Here is a 21332-nt window from a genome sequence, read left to right as displayed (position 1 = left end):
TGCTCCCCTCATGAAGATTATGTTAGCTATGTTAGTTCAGTTTTTGTTGAAGCTGATTCAGAGAGGTGTTGATACAACTTCATGTTCATTTTGGTGGGTGCAGTTTTTAGTTGCTGTTTAACTGTAATGCATCATATTGAGATATATGTATTTTGTTAATATTGTGTGATTTTGGTACACTTTGCAGTGGGCTCCTAGGCTTAGGAAGAACTTATTGTAAAATGCAATGAAAGCAAAGGTATAAACACAGACACAGAATTTTATTCATTTTTTTCTGAGACTTGCTATTCTATTTATCTATTTTTATGACTTTAATAGTATCTAATAGTAAACTAACAAAATTGCATTTTGTTTTTTTTACCTACCTGTTGCTTCAACTGTGAAATTTCTCAGTTTCAGTAACACTGAACAGCACCACAAGCTACAGAATCAACACCTCTATGAAACTGTTTCAACAATAACTAGGCATTATAACCCTTCTGAAGGCAGTATTTGTAATATATTGTAGATTAATGTCACCACTACACCAGTGTGCCTTTATGTACCTGTAGGAGGCGCTCCTGCTCCTTCTGCCATTTCTCTTGTCTCTTGCGCTCCTCTTCTGGGTCCCAAGACCAGCGGCTGGCGGACGGAGTGATGGCAGGAACAGGTATCTGCAGAAAAGACAGACAATATGAATGAACTTACATTCAATTTAGCAGACATGTAACTGTCCAATTATAGCTGGTACACCTGGAGTTTACTAGCTATTGCATCCCTACCTGCACTCTACTTCTACCTCTACCTGATGCTTATAGAGTAAAACTTGATACTGCAATTACTCCTGTGTACATTCTGGGAATGACTCAACTATTAGACCTGTAATGAACACTAAGGTACTGCATCACATCAGCCTTAAACTGTATGAAATCTTGCCACAAATGACTTTGGGGTACTGTCAGGTCACGCTAATGCGATCTATTCAGCCTGAAGTCACAATTTTCTCTCAAAATGCAATTTAACCTAATTATAATTGGCACAACAAAGAACTCAATTTATCCTTTCGTATTTGACTTCTCCATTTTCAAAAGATTCATCAAAATGAAAGCTGCAAACCTGGTTGAGTAATTGTGTGACTTAAAAGCTTAGAGGCAAGGTAACAATCCAGTCAATGTTAGATTCATAATAATGGGTCTGGGCTTTGTACAGCAGTTGTACCTGTTGTACAAAGGTGTTGTAATTCTATGGGGCAAATACAACAGGAAAAAAGTGTCCTTTATGCACTGATAATACTACTCACATCTGGCATTGCAGACTCTGATCCTCCTTGAAAAGAAAGAAAATAATCCAGTCAATGCTTCTGGCATGCACAGGCAGAGCAATAGTATAAAAGCTAACCTCGGGGCTGTATATCATAGTGATGCAAAGATGACAGGCTTATTAAAGTTTCAGCTTGACTGTTATGTCAAGCACCAATTCATCATTGAAAATGACACTTAAAACCCCAACAGTTAACTTTGTTTTCAACAAGCCCCAAGCAACAAAGATCAAATTTCACCCACTATGACTTATTGATTCTCTCAATTCAAGATCACCCACTTGTGCCAGCCTTGAATAGGAAAATCAATTAACTGATTGTGAGGACAAGATCAAACAAACTGAACGCAAAACAGCATTTAAGCAGCATGCATAAGACACACCCAAGACAAGCCAGTCTGAAAGACTAACATACAGCTCAATAAATGCATGCCAAGAGAGCAGCAGGAATACTTTAAACTTCATGCGCAGCAAAGTGAAAAGTGCAACCATGTGTTCAACCTGGACACCATTAAAAAAATACCACAAACACAACGTTCAGAGATTTGTATTTGTGGTTGGTACTCTGGTGTGACATGCTGTCCAGCATTCGGGTGTAAACATGATGGTTTAATACATGGACTGTTTTTTTCTATTTCATGGGACGTAAAAAAATAAAGTATATAATAAATATACATACATATATAATATATGAATGATAAAAATAAAAGCTATAAATTTGACTGAACTTAAAGTTTAAATAGCATGTCAGCTTCCCAGGGTGTACCAAGCGAAAGTTAGGAGGTCACTGCACACTCAGCCCTGTTTACCACAGAGGTAGACCAGCGCACTGACACTGGAACCTGAGCCACCTGAAGGAGGGAAGGGTCACAGCACAAGGGTTAAGCTCTGATGCCAGACAAGACTGTCGGAGAAATAAAAAGGAAATGGCCCCAAAACAGAGCCATGGAGGAATGTTAATCCTGACAGCTCATAATCAATTGATAATAGGCCACTTATCAATTGTGCATGAGGCTGTGAAGGATAAGGAACAAGTCCCTTGGAAATCTGAGGAATTCAGTGAGACAAAAGCACAGAGAACCCAGCCACCAGATTACATAGATGTCACTATCATTAAGAGCCAACCAGCCCAGAGACAGGCAACAGATTTTTTATTTTCTTTTTTCTTTTTTACCTTTTTCAAAAAACTCTGACCTCCGTTTTAAGTTTTTCAAAGATATGGTTTCTGACTCTACATGAGAAAAGGAAAACAGGATACAGTGAGGAACAGCAGAGGAGAGAAACAAGTTTCACTTGGGCATATACCACCTTGTAATACTAATACTATGAATTACACATACAGAGGATTTTGTTTAAGATGTATCACAATCACTCAATGTCAAGAAACGTATCCACAATAGTCCAATGTTTATTATAATATGTTTCTAGTTACCAAAATGACACCCCCTACTGGTGTGTGTTTCTACCCAGTGCTCTTAACCTTTCTGATTGTGTGCTCTGCTCTTTACCTTTGTTCCTCATGATCACCGACTCCTCACGGAAACCTCCATTAACTCCATTTGAAGCCCCATCCTGCAGGAGGACATGGCAGGGTATACGCTCATTAAAGAGGCACTCAGTCGGGAACAACACAGGAATAAAACCTGATCAAACCCGAGTCGACTTGAGTGATTCTGGGTCACTTACGATGACTGGGTGGGTGGGGCCCTCTTTGGGTGGCACCAGTGAGGTGAAATCCAGGCTGGAGTTGATAGTGTTTGCGTCAGCAGAACCTAGAAGTATTGGATGATCCGTACTGGTAAGATTGATGGTCTTATGGCTTTTAAATGGCAGGGAAGGTGGATCTCTGTTCCAGTCTGCATGCAGACAATGCAATGGAAAAAAATGGAATGCGTGTTTGCGCATAAAACCACATTTTCCATGACCATGTCTTTGTGCATTGTAGTTGTTCTGTATATGTGAAACCCAACATTTGACAAAGAATTTATTTACATGAAGACCACTACAAAGCAGGAGTTGCTGTTATAGTGTTATTATAGAGAGCAGCAGGGGGTGACAGAGAAACCACCTTCCCCAGCCATGCAGCCTATTAAAGCTTTCACAAACCCACACAGTGTTTCTAACCGGCTCACAACCACCGAAGCTTCACTAAACTATTTCAACAAGAACTGTGTGTTAGTTCAAGTGAGCTACTCTGGGTGGTTTATTATTCTTGTAAGGTGACACTGGTGTAGTTGGAATAAGTAAGCCTGTTATGCCAACACTGTGAAAACAGCACACTCAGAGAACTGTGGACATGAGCTGGGTTAGTTCTCCACAAGGAAAACACCGCATGGATATAGAGAGGAATGCTGATGAGACATAAAATCAGAAGAAAGAAGAAACAACCAGTAGAAATAAAAGGGGAAAGAAAACAATATGGAAAAACAGGGCAAAAAATGTACACAGGAAAAAATGTAGAAACAAAAAACACCGGGGTCAACGCAATAACAGTCTTCACTCATCAGATGAGAAAAAAAGTTACGGGTCTGTCACCAGCTGTCATGAAATCATTCATGGATGATTTCACAATAGTTTATGGACCAATTAAAATTGTCAAATCTGTTTAGTAACGCAAGCAGCGTAAACACTACTGTCATCCAGGAATGCAACCCTTAAAGTTCAATCTCCTGTTCTCTCTCTCTCTCTCACACACACACACACATACACACACTCACACACACACACACAGTGTTCTAATGACTCACTGTTCTTGCCATGACGGCGTATATCCATGACCAGTCTGCCCTCCTGCAGAGCCTCCTCCATGCAGGACTTCCAGTCTGTGTAGCTCATTTCTGCCACCTGGTGCCTGTTCACCGTCAACACCTCGTCTCCGGCCTGAAGCTGGCACATCTCAGCCTGACTTCCTGCAGCAGACAGAGGAACATGTCCGTAGCAGCAGATAGAGACTTGGCTGGTTGGTGACTTGGTTGATTGTCACAGGTTGCTGAACTCATAAGAGTTGTGAGGACTGACTATGATGAATGACAGTTTTCATTTTCACCAGTAGGATCTTAAACATATAGCATTTAAGGATAAGTAATTCATCACTGTAGCAACAACAAAAAAATTGCCATGCTTTTAGGTTTGTGGTTTGACATAGGAATCTTTTGAAATGCACTGGTTTAAAAGCATCAAGTTAAAATAACAATTTTGGTTCTGAGCAAAGAGAAACTGTTACAAAGGCTTTGTTTTGAGTGTTCTGACAAGGACAATTTCATCAACACGTTATTTTGCTATGAAAGAGGTCTAAATTTATAATCTGTATTGTTTAATGTGAAAGTGCATGCATACATTTCATCATATACTGGATGTGACAGATATTAAACAATGCTCAAAAACTGCTTCCTTCAACATTTTTCACCACTGACAAGTGAGAACAAGACAGACCACATATTGCATATTTAATACTATCTAATTATGTGGTATGAATATTTTTTTAATTATGACTTTATATGTACCTGCTCTGCTTGGGTGATGTGTACACAATGTGGTTAATAACAGCACTGCTCATTTACGCTCTGTACTGCATTGTATGGCTGCATATGCTCAACAGTGGATGTGGTCACTGCACGTCAGTTCAGCGTTTTGCTTCTTCCTGCTGCTCTGCGTGACTTGTGCTGTACGGTATATGCATGCTAATTTTGTTGCTCTTGTTGTCACTTTGGCATCTAACTCAAACACTGGTGAGAGAACATCTCCCCATAGGCAGCTGAAAATTAACCAGCTGGCTAACAGTGGCACATTTACAGGAATGTTGAAAAATGTGTGTTGTCCTTACAAATACAGAAGTGAAAGACTGACACATGCATTGAATAACTATAGTGAGCAAAACTACACAAGGAACACTGGTGTGACAAAGCCAGAGTTCGTGTGTTGATGTGGAGTGAGAATTACTAGTATTATGCTACTGAAACATTAGCTGAATTACATAAGATGCTGCAAAGGTGGGAAAATCTCAGCAGAAAGGGAGGCTCAGGCCCAGCAGATGTGACCCAGATAGATGCTGCCCTACATAGGTCTGGCACCACAGCAATGGACTCAAAACCGTGCTAACAACCAACCAGCCATGCTTGGTTATACATTATAACACGACCTGTGCAATTATTTCCAATGCTGCCACTGTACTGTATCTGTGGATATACTGGTCAGCTTAAGTGAGAGTGAGATGTGACAAATTCATCTTTTCCCGCTGGGTTTAACCACGGGGACTTTACAGGGTGCCAGTTTGGCTAACCAGCACACATTATATAGGATGGTAAATAAAGCCCCTCCCATACAATCCTCAGTCTATTTGTTTCAAGGTATTCCTTCTGAGCTGTCTCTGTTCTTACCTGGCTGGACGGATGTGACTCGAGCGCCTGTTGAGTCCCAGGCCGCCTGGAAGCCAAAGTCTTTGCTGCTGTTGGGCTTCTGGTTCAGGCTGATACGCATCTCGCAGCAGTTCTCCTGGAAACCAAACACCAACACAGGTGAGCAAAGATGAACCTCAACAATTACACATGCAGACAAAACAGTTTTGAGAGCAGAAATGAAGAGATCAGCACGTCAGGTTGTGTCTGAGTGTGTGCAGACCTGTTTTGGCACAAAAACTTACATCAATTATTTAAAGGGAAGAATAAATGCCAACATGTTGCTATTCATTAACTTGCAATGAACTTTCAATTTAATTTAGTGATTATTATTTACACAAAAACCTAACAATACATTCAGTGACTGTTCATGTTGTTAGTATTAAATAAGAAGCGTATATTTTAAGAATTTCCCTTCAGGGATAAATAAAAGAATTCCGATTCTGATAATACACACGCATTATGCTTCCCTCAGTATGCACGTTGGTCTATTTTGCCACCAGTAGCAAACTTGAGTACCTGGCTGACGCCTTTAGCCGGAGCAGGACTGACTGGGGCTTCACTTTTGACCAAAGAAGGGACAAGTGAGACACTCCGATTAGAGGTGATGCTCTTGTCTGTGTTCTCAACTTTTTCCTCCTCCTCATCTTCAGTGCTTTGGGCCGAGCTTGACTGGGAGCAAGCCTCATCCTCAGAGGTCATGAACTGCTGATAGCGGTTAGGCACGGACGACTTCTTAGAAACATCAGCGTCGCCATTGACACGCTTATGAGTGTCATCCATCTGTCCAAGATGAAAGTAGATTGTCAGAGTTTGAGTCTTAAGAACAAGAGAACGTATAATCAACTTAAATAAGACAGGGCTGTTGAGATCTGTAAAAGACCTTTAAATGACAATGCAAAAATTCCTCTGCCAAACAAACACTGTCTCCTCCAGCCCCTTGTGCAGCACTGGTAGTTTATATTTAGTTGTACAATTATGTAGTACTCACTGTAAAGGCTCGGGGAAGTGAGGTGATGCGAGACGGTTGGGTCCCAAAGGGCCTCGGCGTGACAACTGAGGTTAGACGTGAGCTATCCGATCTCTGGTAGCTCCTGGGGAGGGAGGCAGAAACCCGAGACACCTCGGGAGGCTTGGGTTCCATTGAGCTGAGCTGTGTGTGTTGTTTATACAGGGAACCAGAGGAAGGGGCCTCCACCTCAGCCTGTATGCCCGACAATGGGCGCCTTGGCTTGGGCACGGAGCTAGAAGAGGACAAAATGTTTGTGGTCTCTTCTGTCTTGACTGTGCTAGTGTTTTCTGAGACTGGATTCTGTACAGATCCAGCTGCTGGAGACTGGGATCTGTGTAAAGACCTGTGGTTGGCTGGAGTGATTTTTGTGGCGTCACTGCCCGTAGGATGGTCCACAATGTCAGCTTCCTGTGAGGTGGGAGGGGAAGCGGCCCTGCCAGTAGCTGGGTAAGCAGCAGGGGGTTCGTCCTCTTTTGGAGAAGGCTTGCAGGGGTCAGAGGAATAGCAAGGAGTGTCAATAGTGTAGCTCCTGGCAGGAAGGGTCCGGCTACGTGGGGAAATGACAGGTTTCGTAAATACGCTGTCCTCCTCATCCAGGTAAGAGAAAGAGTTGAAACGACCTTTATTTTCTCTGTGGATTGGAGAAAAGAAAAGAATGGGGATGAGATACAGAAGTAAACAGAAAAAAAGGACAGTGAGGAGTAAAATTAAAGAGGAGGATGGAAAGAGTAGTGATTTATGGGGATGAAAGAGACAAGAGACAGGGAGGAAAAAATAGAAAGAGGAGCACAGGTTGAAAAGAGGAGGGTAAAGAGAAGAGGGGGCAGGTTATAAAGCATGATTAGATTACACTTTCACACTGAATGAAGGCACAGTTACAAGGAGTCTCCTCATTCACTCGTACACAAATAATCCTGAAGTCTAACAGTGTAATACTGCAAAATTTCTCATACACACTTTCTCTTATACTACTTTAGCCAAAAGAAAATAAAAATAAAAATGTTGTGGTATGAAATGCAACAATACCATTTTGACTAATCCAAATCAAAAGCACCTGATCAGGTGTGTTTTCCCTTACCTCTCTTCTTGCATCTCCTTGAAGGTCTTAGACCTTCTGTTGCTGTCGCCGCAATATGTGATTTGCTCTATCTTCTCCCTTTCCTCTTTCTTCTTCACTATATCAGAGTTGACACTCCTGCGCCGGTTCTTCCATTTGCTCAGGTCCTGCAGCAAAAGTAAGCCCAGACCACCTCATGTGCCATTTCCTAACAATTCATCTCAGATCTAGATAAAACAGACTGGTTGTACTGCATGGCTAACTGTTCAGCTGAGGGGAGTGAAGTTGAGAAGGAGGGAGAAAGACGCAAAAAGAAAGGACTACATTTGAAGGTGTTCTATTTGTGTGCTGTAGGCTCCTCCCGGCTCACCTCCCCTGTGTATTGGGCACTGCGTGACCTAAAAGCCTCTTTAGGACTCCATTATTTTGCCATTTCTCCAATCAGACTGCTAACAACACACAGCACTGTCACATGTGGATGATGTTTTATTACTCTCAATTTTTATACCTAAGTATGAGCACGTAATGAATCCCTGGTGTTTAAAAGTGGAACACCACTGTCCTCTGAAAATGATTTTCCTAGGAATAACTTGTACCCTCAAGTCAATATATTATGGATCAAACTCAGTAATTTTTCAATTTAAGGTCTCTGTCTTACATCAGCTGTCTCTATTACATCACAACATTATTTCACATTAATTGTATCATGCATATTAACAGTATGTGATATTTCCTGCCACAAACACTGTGACTTGGAAATGAGGACAGACCATAGCCAGAGGGCAGTGCTGCACCAGCCAGGGTCTGCCTCCACCTATGGGTTTTATCTCAACAGCTCTCTTTTCACCCTGTGGCCACACACTGCACCACAACACCTGCTCTCCTGCTTGCCGCACAGATCCCGCAGATCATGTGCTCACCCCCAACTTCTGTTATCAAGCCGGAGTGAGCTTGTCTTGACTCGTATAACAAGAATGGTGGGGAGCAAACAGACATCCTCCAGGATTAGTGTGTGGTACGTATACTGGTCATACTCACATCTTGCCACGTGTCCTCACTCTGCTTTATCTGCTCACGATACCTCTGCAGCTCTTCGTAGCGAACCTGCCGGATGATGCTGGGGTCGACCAGGATATCGCTTGTTGATTTACTCCTGGGGAAAGAAAGCAGAAATATTAAAAAAAAAAGAAAAGAAAAGAAGGACACTGCGCATCAGTGTTAGGGGATGTTTAGTTTGCGTATCCTGGGAGAAGCTTTCCACAATGTAAAAAAAAAAAGAGAGCAAAATTTACTCCACTCCATGTATGCATGCAACAGATCTCACAATTATGTCAAACGAGCTGAAGAAAAAAATGCATACATCCAAAATTCATACAGTTAAAATAAATGCCACCTTGCACCATCCAAACATTTGGCACTGATGCTTACTTATTACTTTGACCTTTAACCTGTGACCAAGTGTTAGTTTGCAAACACAGCACACGGGTCAACCACAGAAAACTGTGGAGTGATGTACGCTCGGTTAGTAATGTGTATCACAGCCCTCCTTATCATGCAAAACAAGCAAAGTCACTCAAAGCTCACAGCCTTTAGAAGAAAATGTGCTCTTTTTTCCACTTACCCGTTCACGTTTACATGTCTCTCATATTGCTATCAGGGTGCTTAGGCCAGTGCTCAGTCAGAACTCTCACTGGGAAACACTACAGGTTCGGTAGATGACCCAGCGTATTGCTATTGTATGTATCTTTTCACTTTGTTGCTTTGTCAGTAGAGCTTTGTGGAGCATCGGACCCCCATCCCCACCCATCCACCACACTGAACTTGGCCCTGTGCCGTACAATACTCTGTGTTGTGTGTCAGCATTTAGCAGCTAGAGGGTGAGAACTGCAGCACAAAAGCAGAGGGCAGCGAGGTGCAACTGTAAGAGGCCAGAGCAAACGCAAACGTGCCACATTCCTGGGAGCCCGTATCAACTCACCCGTCGATACTCTCTTGCATTTGGTGCTGTCTAGGAAACCAGAGAAAACCACAGACAACAAAGTCACATTTCTGTACAAGGGCCTTCAACGGGGGAGTTTGGTGAAGAACTTGATGCCAATTAGTGACTCTGAGACCAGTTCATCCTCAGGTGATGGGCTCCAAATGCACGTAAACACACAGCTAAAAATGATTCTGCTGGTTTTCACTTCATACACTGAGGAGATTAGAGTTTAATGTGTGTATATAGTAAGCTTATAGCACAGTATCCCATTATCCTTTGCTTGACATGTGGCTGAGGAGATGTGTAGACATGCATCTTTAAACAATGCTGCCTTTCTGGAGACTCCAAGATGATGTCACTGGAAACATGACTTTACACATGGAAGTGAAGCAAATCCAGATGGCCTTGACTCAGGTTAAATGGTGGCTTTGTGCGTGCTTGTATTTGTCTGTTCAAGTGTAAACACTAGAGTACAGATTTGTGTTTAGGTTGCTATGGAGTCCACGAGTTGCATCTTCTTTCAGAGATGTGGGGAATTTCTATAGGCTTTCATGTTGGCTCGACAGACAAGACTACATGTAATTGCCCCGCTTGGTGCTGTCAGTGTGTTCACGACAGTATGTTTGGATATTACGCAAGCTTGAACCTTTCCACGCACTCTTGCTGCTGCACTTTAAGTTTTACATATCAGTGTGAAGTTCTCTGCTGAGGAAAACAAGACTGTTCTCTGGTCAGATCCATGTCTGTACGTGTTAGATGAGGTCAACAAAAGACCAGTTCAATGCATTCCATCACAAGGTCATGAAGTCTCTTATTTTCTTTATTGAGCTTAAATATTTTCCCCATTCACAGCCAAGTTAGATGGAAAATTAAAACCAAAATCAAATGCAGGATTCGGGTCTGTTTATCAATGCTCATGAAGTACCGAGGGAGGATGTTGGAGGTTTCTGTTGTTTTGTTCAAAAAATACTCTTCAAAAACACACCAGCAATATGTTCAATAGCCTTCCACTCAGCATTTATATACCATGTGCAAAATTAACCATTTCACCATCATGCAGAAAACCATCAACAATGGCCTGACATAAATGTTATAAGGTTTTTCATCCCAGTTTTTTGTTACCGTAACGACACACATCTAATACAAGAAAATGTCCTGAAGTATTGTTGCTCCTACATTACAGTTTGTGTTGAAAAACTCAAAACTGACCCAGTGAATGCTGAAGGCACCTATGAGTTCATAAACAAGCGCTTAATTTGATAGAACACCCACCTATGACAGTGATCTTCAGACCGATCATTTACAAGTTGAAACAACAAGCAGTCTAGACCACTTCACCATCAGACTGAAATGGCACTTACAATAAAAACACAAAAGAAAAGTCTGCAAAGTAAAAAGGAAAAACAGGCACTGCTGCACCATTTTGTTTTTACAACTTTAGAGCAGCCAGCCTCTCCACCATAAGCCTCTTCTTATATCTTAGTTGACTGGCCTCTCTGATAGCCTGCCATTTCTGCAGGTCCCCTTCGCTGCAGGAAGAAGGTACAGAGGGTGTCATCTGATTGGCTGATGGGCCTCTCAGTGTGCTCAGGCTGTCCTCAGAGCAAAGTCCAAGTTTCCTGACAAGCATGTCATCCGTTTTAGGACGTGTCTTGCTGTCAACCTGATTTTTATTTGCCGTTGTCTCCTGGGTCAGAGGACACGGGGGGCACAGGAGTCTGGCTTTGAGATCAGGAGGCAGACCCCACGGCTCTGGGATGGGCATTGGGGCATAGTTGTCAGGGGCTCCTGAGAGTGGCCGTTGCTGCTGAGCCTGCTCGGTTTTCTCCTTACGATAAACTACATCGTCCTTTTCGATATCTGGGAAATCGCTCTCCTCTGTGCAGCCACGGCCGTGTTGTTGAGTCACGATGTTGAGTTGTGGTTCAGATGAGTAGAGACGATGTTTTGGTGGAGTCTTTATCATAGCCAAGTCTGTGTTGGCCTGGAAGGCCAGGGTTCTCCTGGCAAACATGTCATCATTCTCCAAGTCAGGAAAAATGCTCTCATAATCAACAGGGTCTGGGGGCTCCCGGGGGTCTTGGCGCCCAAATAGGGGCCACCTCTCACATTTCACCAGTCTGGGACCTGAGGTGGGGTCCACGGGTGGAAACACCAAAGGGGGGGTCTCTAATAGAGGGGGCTCTATCTTAGGGAGCTGCGGGGGTGTGTGTGCTTGGACATGAGGACTGCAGGGTGGGCAAAAGGAGAGAAAAGGACAGAGAGGTGATGAGTGCATGCATGTGAACTGGATCGAAGAGCAAGAAAAGGAGGAAAGATAAATGAGGCATCCATAGAGGTGATAGTTGATTTCAATTATAATCACTCTGCTACACACTATTTGCAATACTAGGTACTATAAAAAAGTACAGTCTTGACTAGAATATGCTGTAACAAAAATAGGATAATGTTGAGGCACAGCCTATTTTCAACTACGAAGGTCAGTGCAGGCACACTACTTTATAAAGGGTATTAAGGCAATCTTTAGTAGCTTGACTGTGTTTTTACTATGAGTATATTAGAAAGTAGCTCATCAGAAATTCAGCCCCAACAACAGTCAGTTACTTTTCTCCTACAAAATCCAGATGCTCTAAAACATTCCTTCATTTTCACAATCGTGCAGCTGTATCGACCTTTTCCCCACAACAAGGGTGGTGTGAGCCGAGGCCTCGAGTGTGTGAGGGTGAGAGGGAGAGGTGCTGGAGGGGGAGGGAGCAGAGGAGAGCCAAGGACTGATGTCACAGTCTGAATCATCTGACGAAGAGCCCGACCTCTTATGGCTACAGGCGGGGACAGCAGAATGGACCAAGGAAAAGGGACAGAAGCAGAAAGAGGGCAAAAGGGACAGATGGGAGGCAGTGGCAGAGAAAGAGAAAGAAAAATAAGTGGGAGAAATCTATACAGAAAATGCAATGAATGACAGAACACCAAATTTTGTTAGGATGTTAAAAGTTATAATGTCATCAGTGATAATTAAAGTTATCGCAAAATCCAAAGGTAGGAAAGGAAGAAAAGATTATGCATGAAGCAGGGAATACATTTTATCTATGATGTTGCTACTCTGTAAAATTTATAGTATACAGTAATTGAAAATGTGTGTATATATGAGAGAATTACATATTATGCTCATCGCCCTCACACACCTGAAGCCTTGCATCTTCTTGTACCAGGGTCTCCTCTGAGAGCCCAGTTTGATCTTCTGTACATGAACATCTTCTTCGGGGGTCCAGAACTTTGGTAAGAACTTGTCATGAGATTCATTGCCAGCAGGCTGGGGTTTAATGCCCATCTTGCGTGTGTAGAGATCATCTTGGATGGGGTCAGCATAGCCCACCTCATCATCCTCATCCTCAGAGTCATCGTACATCTCCCTGAACAGGCTGTCAGTGGACACGAGTCGGCGGTGGTCCACCCTCACATTGCCATGCTTTGGGGGCTTCATTTCCCCACTGCTGATCCTGCTGCTGCTCAGGAGAGACAGCCAATCACACGTGTCAAAAGAACCTTTCAGCTGCAGTACAGCACGCCAGCCACGCAAACAGGAGCATATTCCTCGAGCACAACAGCATGATCAAATGAGATGACGCAAGGATTAGCAAACCAATGCAAGCTCAAAACCAAACTGTAAAGTAGATTGATTTGAAGAGTGATGTTGCCAAATCAAATCATTCCTCCAAGCTCATAAAATTGGACGGGAGCAAATAAGAACATGCTTCTGAAACAAATCAAACAGAAACCAACAAACTGAAGACTTGTTAGGGGCAGCATACTACAACCAAAGATGTTGCTCATGGTTACAATTAACCATGCAAACTGAGGGTAAGAGAAGCGTTCTAGTTTGCTCTCTTGAGGCAGGCACATCAAAATCACATTGCTGCTTCGTGTTCTCTGACCTGAGGAAGGTCACATTTTGTTGTGGGGTAACACTGGGAGTCATAGTGACCTTAGGCCAGGGGCCCCCTCTACCCCCAGATGCCTGTCCTGCTGCCAGGGGACTGATGGGCACTGCGAAGTTGGTGGGAGGAGCTGGGGAGGGACTCTGGAAGCGTCTACTGGCCAGGTCATCCAGAACAAGGTCAGGGTCTGGCCGATCTGTATCCGAGTCGCTGCCACTTTCATACTCGTAGGCCCACTGCAGATGAGCTGCAGGCAGGCTGTGGACAATCTGACTGTTGCTGTAGCAGTCAGAGGAAAGCCTTCCTTCACTGCTGTCGCCATCCCACAGCAAAGCAGAATGAAACACCAGAACACACCACCATTGACCATTCGCAGACAACACAAGGATCACAAAGACCAACAGTGATGGGAGAGGAGATCATTTAAACTTCAGGAATTTGAAGCACAAACCAAGGATTCGGGTGTGAATACAACACTTTTAGATCACCCTGTGCTTTCTTTTGAGAAGGAAATAAAGGGAATAACAAATTAGCTGAGATAAGAAAACAGCACCTTCAAACATATCAAAGTGCAGACCGCCATACCTGGTGAGCGTGCCTTCATCCTCTGCGTATGTGGCATTGGCCCAGCTGCGCCGATTGTCCTCATTGCGTTCGGCTCGTTTCTTCCTCAGTGGAGCAGGGACGTAGCCTGAGGGTTTGTCTTTAGTGGGCAGGAACTGGTTAAAAGGGGTGCTGGACTTGGGTGTGATGGATACCGACCGGCGGTAAGTGATATTGTCCTTGCTGTCAGCCATTCTGAAGAGAGAATCTGCCTCAGTGTCACTGCAACAACCTGGAGCACAGGCAGAACAGGAGAGGAGGGAGTACAAACAGGTGTAAGACACATTTAAATGAAGACACTGGGAGAAGAAATGGAAGAGAGGGGAAAGCAGAGAAAAGAGTGAAGGCAGCCTGTTGTATGTTTTGGCGTGATGTTGGAGGAGTAACAGAGGGGTGCAGGGTGGGGAAGAGAGGCCTTCTCATTTACAAGCCGGTGTGGATGGCTGTGGAATGTCTCACTGCCCTCTCTTTGGGGGGGCAATCGAGGCCCTGACAGCACTTCACTCTCTCAAAGCATGCTGCACTTGAGTCATGAAACAAGATCATAGGCTTTAGCACTGATATACGGTTTAACAGCTCCTTCTCTAAGGATTCCTTGGGGTGAATTTCCACTGAAAATATTCACTTTCAAAAGCCTACCACTAGATGGCAGTAGGCATTTGTTTTCACAAACGGAAAGTGACTTTCTGGCTTTGATGCTGCATATTTTCCCTGTTCACAAATATTTGAAGATTAACTAAATTCTAAATACTCATGCAGGGACACAACTTGAAAAAGTCTGAACACTGTTAGTGTGTGGGAGGCCATCTAAAATGACACAAAAAACAATGAGAGAAATAAAAAAAAAAACATGCTCTTTAGATGTGCAAAAAAGAAAAAAAGGGAGCTCTCACAGGTTTTGTCACAATAGCAGATATGTCTGATTATGAATGATGTAAATGACTTAACAGCTCCTACCCTCACTGCTGCCTTTAAGAGTGGTGTCAGACGAGATGCTGTGGGGTCGAGAGCCCAAAGAGTCCAAGCTGTCTAGGGAGTCGTCTCTTTTGTGTTTGCCTCCTCCTCCTCCTCCTCCTTCTCCTCTTAGATGGTGGAGTTCCTCTCTCTCCGAGTACCAGCTATCACCAAAACCGCTGTCCCTGACGTTGTTGCCTTTCTGACTGGACGTTTCCTGCAGAGCCTTTCATATGCACCCAAACACACACACACACACACAGTCAGATAATTACAACATTTAGCTTCGCTGTGTGTGTGGTGTGTGAGAGATCCCCCAGGTAGTGTGAAGTCTGTACTGCCTTGGCCTCTCATCCTTGCAGACTCACTTCGTGTAAACATACACTCCTATCCACGAGGGGCGACGCATGCTGCAGTTAACTGGAATAACCTCATTGTTTTCTGTTCACTGCAATCTTGGTCAAAACAAACTGTGCCATGTTGCGTGTAGCCTTGATGACTGTGTTTACTGCCATGAAGACAGTGTTATTGCATGTAAACATATAAGCAAGCCCTGGAGCCACGTTAACCAGCGTGGCTGCAGACAAGCAGAAACTTGTCAGCCACTTTAAAAAGAAAATGATTTTCTGATCTGTAATCCACCGAACTCTACCAGACAATAGAAAACCACAAACTAAACCCAGCCTAACCCCACGCCACTGAACCCGGATTATCATAGCTAAATGTACAAGAAACGAGATAACCAACTGCTATTACTGAAAATCCCTGTAGTCAGTTGAATTATAGAGGCCCTCGACACCACCATCAGGGATAAATCTATGTGGAAGCAAAGTGCCAAATTCAACACTAAGATGGGCAAGGGCTTCTTTGACAAAAGAAGCAGCAAATTTCACATGCAAAACTATGCGAACTGTGTGCAGCACTGTAAACAAGATTAAAATAGCTGAGTCGGAGGGTCAGGTCATTTATGACTTGACGTAGCTTTGGTTTTAGCGGTCACCAGTCTGAGGCCCCCTGGCCTTTAACGGTCATTCTTCCACACATGGTCTACATACCGGGCAGGATGCAGACACGCACTGAGCAGTGGTTGTAAAAGAGGTTTTCGTTCATGCTATTTCTGGTTTCCACAAGAGCATTAAGTTCTTGTTTCATAGCAGGGCAGATAAAACAGCTCAGAGTGCACAATAGAACAAATACCAACTTGGAGAGACGTACCTTGTACAGCGCTGTGCCCAATAATCCCTCGAACGCCTTAAAATTCAGGTAAGGTCCATCATAGAAACGGTCACTCTGAGCTCTTCTACCCAGCCAGTAAATGGTGATCAACACCTGAAGAGAAAAAAATAGTTATTACAGAAACCATACACAGAGAATACATCAGATTCTAGCTATACCTTTACCCTAACTGATGAATGTTCTGTGCAGTGCTGAAGCAGGCAATTGTTACGATGGCTGCAGCCCTGCACTAACACAAGTGCCATGCTCCCATTTCCAGGCTCATCCAGAATACTCTGCTGCTGTTTGTGTGTGCATTAATAGGGCCGGACAGGTAAATGTGCTGCACTAAAGCAAACAATCATTCCTACATCAACAATGATGGTCCCCTACTACACATGATACGGTTCAAAGTGACATGTCAGCACTTTGGTTTTATGTTATGAAAGTTACTAGATTGTTATTATAGCTGGAGTTTACAGCAGCCACATGCAGAAAAAAAGGATGATCAAACATGATGAAGCTGAGATGTGAAATTCTGTGCTATCACTTGCACTTGAAAATTAAAATCAAAACATATGAGTAATATTACATCTTGATATTACAACATCAACACTTGCATCTCTTACTTTAATGACTTACATCTAAAATTTTGTCTGTGACTAATTTGAGGATAAACTAATTTTGTGTTAAATGTTTAGAGTCTGCCTTTTAACATCTTAGGGTCTTGTTGGAACTAATTGTTCTCATTTCAACATGTGTAGAGGCATCCTGGTGGCCTAAAGGTTTAAGAAGCTGTTTCTGGATGTGGATCCTTGTTGTCCGTCCTCTCCCTAATTTTTCCTCCTCTTATTTTCTGTCACAAAAATGCCCCAGAAATACTGAGTGTAAGCAATACAGCTAAATTTGATGTCACCGTATTTAATTGTCTGACCTATGAAGGTGACATGCCACACCAAACATTATCTCTTCTTACTTCTTCTTATCTCATGTTAATGATGCCATGAAATGTTTAAGGGACTATAAAGATATAACAGAGTACTTCACTTATTTAAGATTCTACTGTTGGGCTCACGATGGTCGGCTTAAAAAAAATCTCAAAATAGATGCATGAGAAGCAGAGCTATCTTTTTTACTTCATGTATTGTGATTGTGAAAACCTGGCGCCTACGTTAACCACAACGCAATGCAGAGATGTGGGTTTGTTATGCTAGAAGCGGTCAATGTAACCTTAAGCAGAGATGAGGCGCTTGTTGCATAAGTTCACTCACCCGCACCTGCCTCAATTAAGGTAATTTATCAAATTTTGTGCAGCAACCTCCACCTTTTTTATATGCAATAACATCAGTAAACAAACTTTAATGCATAAAAATGGCGGAGTTACCCTTTAAGGGACTCTCCAGTGTTGCCTAAACATGATGTTAACTGATGCCAAGTTAAGTTTTACTTCTTATTATTGCCGAATGAGAAGCCAACAAATCAAGTACTCAGAGAGAAAAACAAAAGCCATCACTTATATTTTTTCACTCACATTTTTCAGCCTCCTGTTGGTCTCTTGATGCCTGGGAGAGAAAGAGCAGAAAACAGAGGTGTGTGTGTGAGAGAGAAAATAACAATAAAGGAACAGAGGGCATGCTTGTCTGGTCTCTGTTTTGGGCAGTGAAAGAGCTGGAAAGTGAGAGCACAATCCAGACTATTGCCAGCCCATCACTCACTCTCTCTCATACATCAACACAAAGGCTGGGAGAAAAACAAACACACATTTCAGGGAAAAAAAAAATCATTGCAAGCAATAAACTAAACTGTTATGTGTGTGTTTCTCTTTTTCCACTAATCACAAAATCAAGCAGCTGTAAAAACACTGCGTTAAAGTTTATTAGGACACAAAAGATTTTTTTTTTTGCCTCTGATTTCAAATAATGACAAAACTACTAACTGCTAATTTAACATGTGAATACCAAACAAGGCTTTACTGTTGGTACAACAAAGCCCTAAGCATGCTACCCAGGTCATGCAAAATTTCAGTCATATTTCAGGGGTTTGACAGTTGACCTGGCAGTCAGTAAATCACTTTCCCTGGAAAATGTCAGCTCAGCCTTGCTCTTGTGAAAGCACACAAAGCTCAGCCTCAGCCTACAAGACATTACCTTTTACTTATGTACTCTATGTATCTGTCACCTATGTAGACTGCAGTCTATTCAGAGAGGTAAATCAGAGAGGTAAATGAACAGGCTACAGTACACACAGTAAGCATAATGGTGACAGAGGAAGATATACAGTCTGCTTCACATCCCCAGTGCATGCTACACATTCCTGCTATCCTGTAGTAATACAATAGTCACACATGCCTCTCTACCCAGGAGCGCTTGGATTTCTTACAGCTCCTTTGAAGCGTGCAATGTAACCAATGCACCTGCAGAGAATGTAATGCATGCATAGCACTTCCTGTCAGTCAAACATGTTCAGGTTCATATAAGCTGCTTGGGTTCCGGTGGGAGGAAAAGTGAGGAGGTATAATTAAACACATCATTTTTTCTTTAAAAGCAGGACCACTGCTTAGATGGGGACAGCTGACTGGCCAAAGGTCGTATTATTAGGAAAGTCCAAAGATAAATTTGAGAAGCAGACCTTGTTTTGTTTTTCTCCACTCCTGCCACATTAATCATCTCATTACTAACCAGATTTATCTTGTGACCCCCTTGGAGCCACTGAACTAAACTACTGCACAGGGAGTATTTAAATATAACTCCACCTTGGCTAGCTAACTACAAGAGTCAGTTTCTTGTGGAATAGTGACTTATACTTTTAATAGTTGTGAATGTTGTGAATGAACTGACCACATGATCTAAGTTGATATTGTGATTTGTTGATATTTGTTGGCAATCAGTTGCTTATTTACACATCCAGCAGATACAGAGTGACTGACCACCTGTCCTCCTCATTCTCTTTCAGCCTCATAACACTGCTGTACTTAGTAAAGTAAAATTTTGAATGAAAAACTTTTACCTGTGATTAGAATATGTTTACATTGCTGCCCTGGTTCTTTTGCTTAAGTAAACGACCTGAGTACTTCACCAGTATGAGTCATCTCACACCATGGGTTTCCAACATTCTTATTTGCCACTGGTGAAAACTGAATGGACGTTTACCAATTTGGCATATTGGAAATTTATACGCCCAATAAAAGAGGCCGGTGAAAAAATGCCCTCTTTTGTGTGGCTTGGAACACAGTCACAAAGTCTAAGATTATAGCAGTGGAAGCCAGGTCCAGAAAAATGAAGCTGTATACCAAAACTACAACCACACTGCTTCTCGTAATGGTCATTTATAGCTAGTGGTAATAGATGAACAAAGGAAAAAATACATAAGGGCTATTTTCAGGCCTCCACAGCCTCAGGACTTTGCTGTAGAATCAGCTGAGCGTTCATATGACTGAGCACAATCATACGCCAGTCACACATAAGTCCTGCACAGAGTACAAGCTATGAATAGCTTCTGTAAAGTAGTATTATCAGTTAAAATAATCACATTGGGGTTCTGGTATTTATTGTACTCAAAGGGGAAGGAAGCCATTTGTGTTTATGTAACTTGTGTAACCACATTCTTCTTACATTTAACTAGAAAACCGATACATCATGTCAAACAGGTGGCATACAAATTAAATTGCGTCTTTTTTGGTCCTGCCTAGATGTGAAAATGTTCTGTTAGATATCCATCTTAGGTTTGTTTCTTATGGTACAGGTAAAAAAAAAAAAGGAAAGAAAAAAAAGCCTCAGTACAGAAAGTCAAACAACTTAGCTCACACCTATCAGACAAGAAATAGATCTTAGAGCTCCAGTTCCAGTTAATTTGACAGCTTGACAAATTAACTAGAACCTGTCATCACTTCTACCAATCAGCCATAAGCCTCGACCTCTACATGCTCACACAGACTTTCACATCACTACTCTCTCGCTGAGGTCAGTGGGTGAGAGACAACTTCCACCAGCTGGAGACATCCTTCTTCTTTCAACTTCGAGTAGTAGTGTGAAGATACAAGACAATACTTGTGGAAGTTAGACACTTACTGTATGTTTGACAATCATTAACCACACAATGCAAAACAGGCGGACAATATCAGACAGCTACACAATTACATTAACTTGATAACAAGACAGGTTTCTGAGCGATAATATTTTATTAACCTGTTTGAGTTTCATCCTGTGAAACTGTGACAAAACTGTGTGTGACATTATGTGTCAAAACAGAAAATAAATTAATTTCATTTCACTTGAGCAAGTCAAACAGTATGTTCTGCCAATACAAACCAGACAGAAAAAAAAACGTACAATGGACGAAACATAAGCCACTATTCAAATGTCAGACAAATAACTAACATGAACTAAAGTAAATGATCTCTCCAATTCACTCAATTACTTTTCTGTGCTGCAATTGAAACCAAATTATGTTTAGATCTCTGGCAGGTGGAAGCTCTGCATGGACTGAACTGAGGATGGGTTTCAATCCATGTGCAGCCACCAACAAGATCAAAAACAGCTCTGCTTCGTTGAGACAATAACATTCAAAAGACAAACAAACCCAGTACCAAAGCCTTAAATTAATGGGTGATCAGAAGCGTACCTCTGCAATGAAGATCACTTGTTCTGCAGCATTCAACACCAAAAAAAAAAACATCCTTCATCTGTGCTCTATCATTCTAAGAAAATACTTTGGATTTAAAGGACACACCAGATGCTGTCATGCATCAGGATCCCTGAAAAAATTAGACACATGCAAGGAGAGTTTGAATAGAGGACTCGAATAGAGGAGCTGTGGGTGAGACGTGGATGTGTTGGGCATCATTGTGTCATACTTATCAGAGACACTGCAGCCTCTGTGGGCGAGG

General features: G+C 42.5%; 2 protein-coding genes across 17 annotated transcripts in view; both read right to left on the bottom strand.

Moving 5' to 3' along the window:
- lmo7a (LIM domain 7a) overlaps positions 1–21332 on the bottom strand; it is a 47374-nt gene that overhangs the window by 6672 nt on the left and 19370 nt on the right. For 12 of the 16 annotated variants that reach the window (XM_046403315.1, XM_046403328.1, XM_046403319.1 and 9 more), the window contains 17 exons: positions 17979–18009; positions 16448–16561; positions 15236–15458; positions 14261–14510; positions 9738–9767; positions 8798–8912; positions 7781–7926; positions 6682–7333; positions 6210–6473; positions 5673–5787; positions 4044–4205; positions 2983–3152; positions 2805–2868; positions 2471–2527; positions 2106–2147; positions 1280–1305; positions 546–653 (listed from right to left, as the gene is read on the bottom strand). In XM_046403315.1, coding sequence (XP_046259271.1) covers positions 546–653; positions 1280–1305; positions 2106–2147; positions 2471–2527; positions 2805–2868; positions 2983–3152; positions 4044–4205; positions 5673–5787; positions 6210–6473; positions 6682–7333; positions 7781–7926; positions 8798–8912; positions 9738–9767; positions 14261–14510; positions 15236–15458; positions 16448–16561; positions 17979–18009 — 2569 coding nt within the window. The remainder of the gene's footprint in view (positions 1–545; positions 654–1279; positions 1306–2105; positions 2148–2470; positions 2528–2804; positions 2869–2982; positions 3153–4043; positions 4206–5672; positions 5788–6209; positions 6474–6681; positions 7334–7780; positions 7927–8797; positions 8913–9737; positions 9768–14260; positions 14511–15235; positions 15459–16447; positions 16562–17978; positions 18010–21332) is intronic. The other 4 variants (XM_046403322.1, XM_046403317.1, XM_046403318.1 and 1 more) reach the window with 4 other exon arrangements.
- On the bottom strand, positions 10548–12349 carry LOC124066684 (LIM domain only protein 7-like). The gene has a single exon (XM_046403331.1). It carries the CDS (start codon positions 12016–12018, stop codon positions 11170–11172), a length of 849 nt encoding a protein of 282 aa, XP_046259287.1. The 5' UTR covers positions 12019–12349; the 3' UTR covers positions 10548–11169.

The sequence above is a fragment of the Scatophagus argus genome, chromosome 11 (assembly GCF_020382885.2).
Source record: "Scatophagus argus isolate fScaArg1 chromosome 11, fScaArg1.pri, whole genome shotgun sequence".
Lineage (NCBI taxonomy): Eukaryota > Metazoa > Chordata > Actinopteri > Scatophagidae > Scatophagus > Scatophagus argus.
This window is presented reverse-complemented; position numbering and strand designations above follow the sequence as displayed.

What these genes read in the sequence shown, in the direction of transcription:
- LOC124066684 (XM_046403331.1), bottom strand. Translation starts at nt 12,018, where the DNA reads ATGCACTCATCACCTCTCTGTCCTTTTCTCTCCTTTTGCCCACCCTGC.